This window comes from Primulina huaijiensis, chromosome 8, assembly GCF_012295235.1.
Source record: "Primulina huaijiensis isolate GDHJ02 chromosome 8, ASM1229523v2, whole genome shotgun sequence".
Classification (NCBI taxonomy): Eukaryota; Viridiplantae; Streptophyta; class Magnoliopsida; order Lamiales; family Gesneriaceae; genus Primulina; species Primulina huaijiensis.
Genome location: NC_133313.1, coordinates 15,733,738 through 15,743,059, shown reverse-complemented (window position 1 = coordinate 15,743,059; position 9,322 = coordinate 15,733,738). Strand labels below are relative to the sequence as shown.

Sequence of the window (9,322 nt, the reverse complement as noted above, 5' to 3'; positions counted from 1 at the left end):
TGAGGGGATTTTGTGTGTATTTTGTGCGTAAAACTCATGTGTTATCAACTTTTGATAACATATTTATTTAAAAAATACAAGTTCTATGTTACTAGGATTCATAATCCTAGTGTATTTATGATTCTTAATTTCATCAATTAAAATTCTCATATTATTATTATATCATGCATTAATCAACTTTTGATAATGCATTATATATTTATTTTACATAAACATCTTTATATCTCCATATAAAATATATGTGTACATATGTTAATTAATGCATTTACAATTGTACAAATAATATATGCATTGAAACATTAATTAAAATTAAATATTCATTATTTTATTTATTTAATTAACTTATCAGTTAATTAATTATAGACATCTCTAAAATATTTATTGAGAATTTTGTAAATATTAGTGATCATTACTACTAGTACTATTATTTAATTAGTAAATTCAAATTTCACTAAATAAATAATCATGAACTCATTATAGTCCCGATCGACGATCTGACAGTGACGATGTTCCAAGGATACAAATCTTGTTCATAAATGAAAATTGAAAATTTCGAAGATCAAAATTTGCAACGTCCATAATTGACAGCTGCCAGTTTTGTGCACTCATTCATCAAAACATGCAGTTCTATTATCCTTCCACAATTATCGGTCTATCCATCTCATTTCTCAATCGGATTGTTCTGTCCCTACCAACTCTTCTTTTTTCAAGTTTAAACGGGTTGTGGTGCAACTCAAACGTGAGTGGATCCCAGTATCGTTCATTTACAAGAGGTTGAAATCTTCCCTCATACGTTTCTAGGTACTCTGACATGTTGTATGACATGTTGTATCACAACTGCACAAGTGTTCTGGGATCTAACGAGTGCCATGTAGCGGTGCAAATAGCATGAGAAGCCAACAATCGTCCATTTACCACATGAACAATCACTGGTTTATAATTTCACCGATTGCATATGTATGCCACAATTCGGTCTTCCTCTAGTCGCAATCGAAATAGTTTGCTTCCATACATCACATTTTGCAACACGATGTTCACTAGATTTTCTCACTCAGTCCTCATATTTCCGACATGTATAATATGACCATAGCTGATTTTCTTGAATCATACGACTGCCTCTTATCACACGTTTAATAAAGTACTGTATGCAACTCAGAAGGGTAAATTGTTCTATCACAGATATACGAATACTACGAGCTCCCTTTAACATAGTGTTTAAACCCTCCGACATATTTGTTGTCATCACCCCACGACGCCAACAACCGTTATAGGCCATACTCTGTTTTTCTTTGCAATTCTAGCCAAATACATGTGCGCCAAAATATTTTTGCTCTAGGTTGCCTCCATTAATGTTGTTTCAAACTTAAAATTTTGATGTTGTGTGTCTGTCTTCTAGCATAAATCTTTCAAATGTATATATTTGAATTTAGAATTAAAATTTGAGCATATGTGTCTCAAACACAAACGATGTACACCGTGAGGAGGTTGAAAATAGGCAAGATCCTCAATTGCTCCCACAATTCTCTTATGCATATCAGAAATTAGGCACATACCATTTGCACTACAAACAACATGTCGGCCAAGATTCTCCATGAATCATTTCTAGGAATCAGATGTTTCTTCATCCACAATGGCGAATGCTAGCAGTAGAACCTGATTGTTCACATCCAAAGAGACAACGATCAACATTTTTTGCTTGTATTTTGTGTATAAATGTGGACCATCGACAATAATAACTTTTCGAAAGTGCTGAAACCCATCTATGCACGACTTGAATGCCTAGAAAACATAGTTCAATGTTTTTATTGCATCGGTGTTTGATCTGAGATGCTTCAACTCTACAATATTTCCTTAATTATATTTGGACATGGCAACATATATTTTGAAAGTAGTTGCATGGAGTTCTCCTGTGTGTCATAAGCAATTTCCAGTGCGTTTCAAACTTAGTCATGCTTTCGTATACGAGATTTTATATACATATTTATCTTTCATAATTTTTGTGATATACTCAAATTCGTGCGAATGATCACATCGTACAACTTCCAATAGCGTTTGTGCCACCATATCACTGTTCAAGTTGTGAGGGTCTATACCAACATTGGTAGATATACATGCTTGAGGCCTACCATATTTTATTATTTTCCAATAATCTGTTTTCGACTTGAAAGAAGTTCGAATACCCCATCGACATATGACCATAGAAGAATCAATTTTGCACCTTAATTTCCACAAAATGGGTGTGCTATCCACGACACGATACTCAAGCCTGACAACTCAAACTGAATAATCCTTCACATATGAAATCAGATCATTCTTATCCTTAAAAAGCATATTTACGCGTAATTCTCCTCTCTCTAGATTATAGTAGCTTGTTCGTATTCTAAAAGATATGCCAACAAAATCAGGAGGCTCTTCCCCGAAAAATTTATTGAAAATTGATGGCATTTCAGAAGTGCTAGAAAGAAATGGTACAACTTTCCTCTGCAATGTTTCACCAGGTGGTTGACTAAACGATGTCCCCTCATCAGGATTAGCATGTGTATTCACATTTTCGACGACATTCAATTCTTCTTCTTCTTCTCCTTCAGAATTGCTATGTGAGATCTCAAGTTCAATATCACTCCTAGAAACATCATCATTAGTGGCCACATCGGGAAAACAAGATCTTGTATCTATGCCAGCATTGTTTGCTGCACAATTATGTCTTTCTAGATTCCAACTTGATCTACAAACATTTAGGTCCCAACCTAGTGTTGTATCCGCCCAACATACAGTAGGATTTGGTTCAGAAGGGCCGATGATATATTGATCTCACGATCCACTTTCATGCTCCAAATATATATTGCTTAGTCCTTCAGTGGCATGTGCAAGATATGATTCTGGCTCCTCAAAGCCACCATATGATGAAGTATTGGGTTGGTTATAATGAATTTGTTCTCTATAACAAGATTATTAGTTACTCGTTGGATTTATTCAGAACATTTTACTTAATCGAAGATGTGTGGAACGTATGATTCAGGTTCATCAAAATCAACATGATGATAAATTGGATTTGATTCCACATTTAAATGCAACATATGCATATTGGGACATTGCATTGTAAAATCTAATGTGTCGTCATCAATGATATTGATTTGAACTTCATACCAAGATGATTTCTTCATGAATGAATATTTTGTTGACAACTGACAGGATCGATTAGGGGGATCATCGTTGAGGTACAATAGTTCGGTTCTTGAAATAATGAACACCGATGAATTAAATCGAGTTTGGTTTTCAAACCAAGCGGAAGACACTCAAAATAATCCTTCATAGAAACCGATTAAACATTTTGTAAAACATTTAAAAATATATGCAAGTTGAATGAGTAAAAATATTTTAGTTGAAGTATTTTATCAAACACTTTGTATGCAATATTTTGGTATTTGAAGAACACATAAAATGCTTCAACAATGCATCTTTAAAAATAGTGGAAATGATAAGTAAATACAATAAATAAATAGACACAAATTTGTTTATAGATGTTCGGAGATTAAAACTCCTACGTTACCCCTTTTTCCCTTTGGGAAGGATCCACCAGAAGACATTAATTTATACAACATCTTGTACAAACCCATTTCAGCTTAAGATTTATCTCTTGCCTAATTAAAACTCCTAACACACTCTCGATTGTAGGTCGCAACCTCACAATCCATATAATGTTTAACGTCTCTTATGCCAAGACTACAAACACAATCTTTAATGTCTTTGTGTGAAGATTCACTCAACTAAACTTTGAAGTTTAACTCTCTTGTATATGTGTGAGTGATTGTGTATGAGTAATTTATCTTTAAAGTGTATATCTCAAATGTATCCTCACACAATGACTTATGCTCTCAACTAGCAGATTTCTTCATGCTAATTGCCCATGCTTTGAATCTTTTTTAAAAGCTCTTGTTTGATCTTAAGATGTTGTATTTATATGCCTCAACAATTATATATACGTTAGACACAAGAATATGACCGTTTGGAAAGTTTCTGTACTGTTTCTGAAATTGTAATGGCCAAATTTGCCTTGCTGGACATTTTTCCGAGCTTAAACTGGTCATTCAGCAGTTGGTCAACGATTCAAACTGGTCAGCGGTTGAACTAGTCAGCAGTTGAAAACAGTTCAGGGGTTGAAACTGGTCAGCGGTTGAAATGGTCAGCGGTTGAAATTGGACAACAGTTCAAACTGGTCAGCAGTTCAATCTGGTCAGCATCTCAACCGCAACTAACTGGTGTACTGTACAGAACTAATAGATTCATCGTTATTTATCAGTATCTTAAGCTTCGACTCAGACTTTAACTTCTGAAGATGATTTGTAGATCATCGTCTTATCTTTTCAACGCATATTGAATCGCTTCATTCCAATAATCAAGCTGAGAGATATGACCAAAATACCACAGCTGCGCATACCAAACTGAATGATGTTATCATGCAATCAGTTTGGCAATTCAGTGAACGGTTTGACCTAGATAACATCCGATTTTTCCCAACTGACGTGAAATACGACTTGTTTCAAATTGAGTTTTTTGATCCACTATGTTGGCGGATTATCATTTGAATAACCCAGCTGAGAGTTATCATCAAAAGACCGAAACTCGCCTTAAATTCAGTTTGGCTAAGTTCAGTTTTAGTTTGCTTTTTGTGTTTGCAACTTCACACATGAGTAAATATGTTAAAAATACAATAACAAGTTTTGTTAACATCAAAATCAAGATTGCGAACATGAAATGTTCCAATAACAACTTTATAGTAAACTTCATTGGATCGATTTCTAACATTTTATACGTAACTTGAACAAACTCCGATAAAGTAATAGATCGTAATACTCATATCGATCTAATATAATGAATAATATATTCGACTGATCCATTCTCGACAATAACATGTCCACAAAAATATAAAAGCACATTAATAATAGCCATTTGGATGAAGAAATTTCGGATATAGGGAAATTTTAAAGAAATTTACAGAATAATATTGGACTGAAGAAGTGTAATAAATAAATAAATAGGAGGCAAATAAGTTTAGAAATTGACAATTGTGAAGATTTTAAGTATAATGAAACAAACTAAGGAGATATTTATAGATTTTGAAAACATGAATCAAGCTTATTCAAGTCATGAATACAACATATTCAACGCGAGACTTGTGCTGAAACTAAAGCAGTAATTGTGGGAATCGTGCTGAAGCAACTTCCGATTACAGTAGTAGCTGACGATGCCACTGACAATGAACTCTGCAAAATAAATTTGCAGCGTCCGTTATTGTCGGTGGCGTTTTACGATAATCTTGCAAAACACCACCAACAAACTTATTTTTGAAATTAATTTTTGTTTTTAATTTTTTTTAAATTAAAACTTGTTGCCTTTTGTTAGAAATTGGAACTAACGAAATAATAATAATCTTTTAAAAAATATGACCTTTTTCAAACAATATATATGAAAACGTCATCATAAAAAATACATTTCACCTATTATACATGCATGGAAAACAAAAAATGACTCATGACTTATAGTCCAAATTTAAGATAATATATCCGGTTTGATATTTAGGCACAATTTGAAGTCATATATAATTAATTCGTTGAAAATTTATTTCATTAAAACCATATTATTTATCAATCTACTAATTATTTATCTTATATCAATCAAATCATTAATTATTTAATTTACATCAATCATATTATTGAATTTAAATTATAATATTATCCTTAATTAACTTGACACGATACCATGATGACAACAAATCCCACCCAAAACTCGAAAAAACAAAACAAAAGGCGTGGGGGCGATTATTATATCGGCTTTTAAAGAGTAAAAGCGCACAATGTTCCGTCATTTTGCGTGGACCTCTCTCACAATTCGGCAATGGCGAATGCTTCAACTTCAATGCCAGCATCACCTCCATCAACCCAAGGAAGATGGAATCACCTATCTACATACGCGTCGCGCATTTTTTTCTTCCTCATCATTCTTCAGGTCCCGCTTTTCAGGTCAGGATACATTCTTCTCCATTTCATTTTCACCCAAATTCGTAGTTATCATTTGGAATAATGGATTTTTTGTTCCAATTTATTCCAAAGGCTCGCCCTTTTTTGGCCGAAGTTTCAAATTTTTCGGAATTTTAGTTTGATTGGTACTTCTTTTGATGGTAGAAGAAGATGTATCGTCAGATGATCTGTGGATCTGTTATATTTTATCGGAATCCAAGGGTTTCTCTTTTTGGTCGTTTCTAGTCCAGTATGCTATGATGGTTCCTGATGGTTTGGGTTAAGTATGGCAAATATTAGACATATGATCGAATTTAAGTGAGTTGTTTGTGCTAAGGATATGCTTTGGTTCAATTTTCGTAGTCCTAATTGCAAATTGTCTACACAGGTAGAAAGCTTTTTTTTCAGCTGTAATTAATGCATGAGTTATTGAGCATGAAGCTATTTCATTATAATTTTTTGATAAATAAAGTATTGTAATTGTTGCCATGACTTGATCTCTGTGAATATGCAGTTAGAAACATTATTTGTGTAATTTAATCACCAGTAACTATCTTTCTTCCTTTCCTTTCTGTAACTGGTTTCGTCTTCTCATCTCCTGCACACTCTCAGGGTTCAATGTAGATCTGGCATGTGTACAACGCCTCTTCATGTCACATCTTCACAGTTGGTATCTAGCGAAGTCTTTCCACTTCCAGTGGTAAAGGGCCTTCTTTATCCGGGAGCTGTTGTAAATGGTCTCATCAGTAACATGACTGTGCCAAGCTGGAATAATCTTCTAAACTTCTACAACTTGACCGGCATAAAGGAGGCCTCTGCCGTAACTGATCTACAGAGATTAGAGGTTTGGCTTTGGCTTCTCTTTGCCCACATCTCTGTCAGAGCTTTATGTGATTGGAGGTTCTTTATCTGTTGAATATCAAATTGAACATGCTTCCATGGGAACAAAAAGGACTTTTTCAGAATCAATACTACCCTTTATCGTTATCAGCAGTCATTATACACTATAGATAAGATGCGAAGAGATTATTCTTCACAATTTACCAATTATAGATAAGACGCATAGGCATTTTTCTTCACAATTTACCAACATTCTTACTATTGTAAATTTATCAAAGCAGCCCTTGCGTCACTGTGTAGTCTCTAAATGTATTCTTCCTTTGGGGTCTTGGGATTTGAAATATTCAATTCTTATTATGTGAATGGAAACTTTTTCTTGTTTTGCTAGTATATTGATCACTATAAGGCAGTGTTCTAAAAGGCGTCGCCTAGGCATCAGGCGGTCTCCTACTGCCCTGATTTTTAGAAGCCACGTGATGTGATATATATAATTTTTTTAATTTTTAGTTTTTTTTAAAAAGATTGTTTTGACATATTTATCAATCAATTTGTATCGTATAAAAAGGAAGAATATGCCATTGATTTGGAGTTTGAATCTGATATAGAGAAATTATTGGAGAAATACGGAAATAAACATGAAAAAATAGAAAGTTACGTAAAAAAGATAACTGCCTAGGCGCCACCTAGGCGGCTTTTTAGAACACTGCTAAAAAGTAACCATTTCTGTGGATGAAAATTTTACTTCTCGTTTTCCCCTTAACAATTACCTTGTCATAAAGGATTGTTCTAATTGCTTGACCAGGTTCTTGCTGGAAGTTACTTCAGTGTGGCTGGTTCGCTGATTGGTGTCATAAAACCAGGAAGGATGAGCATGTTCGGAACACTTCTTGTTGTGTGGGGTCTTGTTAAGGAAGGGATTCTTGGAAAGCAAGCAAGCACGGATCCGACAAAGGCCGTATTTGTGTACCCAACAATGTTATTAGCCTTGGTTTGTGCTTTCCTGTCTGTCAAATATGATTTGAAGAAGGCGGTGAGAAGTGCCCCAACTCGACCTGTTGTTAAGCCTCTGAAGAGCTCTTCAAAATCCAAATTGAAATGATCTACAGATGCAACATGTAGACAACAGTAGGAAATTTTTCTCTCTTAAAGAAGGGTCCAATTGGGCTGCCCAGATTCCCTCAAGATGCCTCGAACCCATCAAGGTCATGTTTGCCAGGTGCTTGCTAACTAAGTATCCTGTCTCGAGACAATTTTGTTGTCTTTATTTTCTTTTTTAGCTTATCTATCACTCGCAATGTATTAGTTGCTGACTTTTATTTTTTCTGAGTTTGCAAATTTGTAACTTGGATTGTTTTTATGTCAATTTAGGAAGTAAGTCTCGTACCAGAAACAAATTTGTGTGTGATACTGGGGAAAGATTATATACTTGGCAGTCTACTTTAGTATTGACATAGGAAATGATACATAAGCCTTTTATCCTTATTATTGAACTGCTTTCGGATACAACAAGGCCGCACTTGTCATTAGCTTATTCTGTCCCTCTATTTGAAGTTTCAGAGACTTGATTTGACAATGATCGGAGAAGTTCACTCATAAACCATAGAAATAACAAGTCGTGTGACATCCTCGAACTTGGGTCCATATTCCGCTTCTCTTTTAGGGAACAACAATCAAGCCATGATCTTTAATTTAGCAGAAAACTAAGAATTAAATTTAGACTTCATGAGAATCAAGACAAGACCACTCTACCATTTTGACCCCACCATTTATTATGCAAAAACAATATTCTTATATTGCACCTACTACTCTGACGCAGGTCAAAAGCTTTGATGCCATATTCTGGCCTTTTTGTTGTTCTTTAGCTTGGAAACATGTGTAATTTGGTCCCTGTGGGCAATATATATTTCAAATTGAAACCAACAATTCAACATATTATAGTTAAGATGGCCAGTTTGAAGAGGTCTGCGAGATCATTTAGAAGGCAAGGTTCGTCAGGATTAGTGTGGGATGATGATGAGCTAGCAGGTGGATTTTATAAATTTGTGGAGACAGAAGGGAAGTTGGGTGAACTAAGGCACTGTCATAGTCTCGGTGGTGGTGCGTCTCTGGTGGATCGAGGCAGTTTAAAGGCAGCAGCACCGCATTACAACCGTAGTGTATCCGCTCCGATTACAAATCCAAGATTGCCTAAATTTGTTGGAAAAGTTTTATTTGCAGAGGTCTTTGGAAAACCTCTCAAGTCTGGAGAACATGCCAAGTGAAAGTTTTTATTACCTTTAATTACATTTAAAAAAAACAAATAACTCGAAGCATATGGTATTAATTTCCGTTACTTTTTTTGGTATATTAATTAGCTGTAAATATGGTATCTGCGTGATTGGATTTGTGTCAATTTCTCACCTATCCGGCTCGATCTATGAAAAAATATTACTTTTAATATCAAAAATATTGTTTTTCATTTTAGA

General features: G+C 34.6%; 1 protein-coding gene across 1 annotated transcript; it reads left to right on the top strand.

Moving 5' to 3' along the window:
• Positions 1–5,846: 5,846 nt before the first annotated feature.
• LOC140982213 (uncharacterized) lies at positions 5,847–8,339 on the top strand. The gene is made up of 3 exons (XM_073448637.1): positions 5,847–6,020; positions 6,630–6,861; positions 7,660–8,339. Exons 1-3 carry the CDS (start codon positions 5,896–5,898, stop codon positions 7,954–7,956), a joined length of 654 nt encoding a protein of 217 aa, XP_073304738.1. The 5' UTR covers positions 5,847–5,895; the 3' UTR covers positions 7,957–8,339.
• Positions 8,340–9,322: the final 983 nt, after the last annotated feature.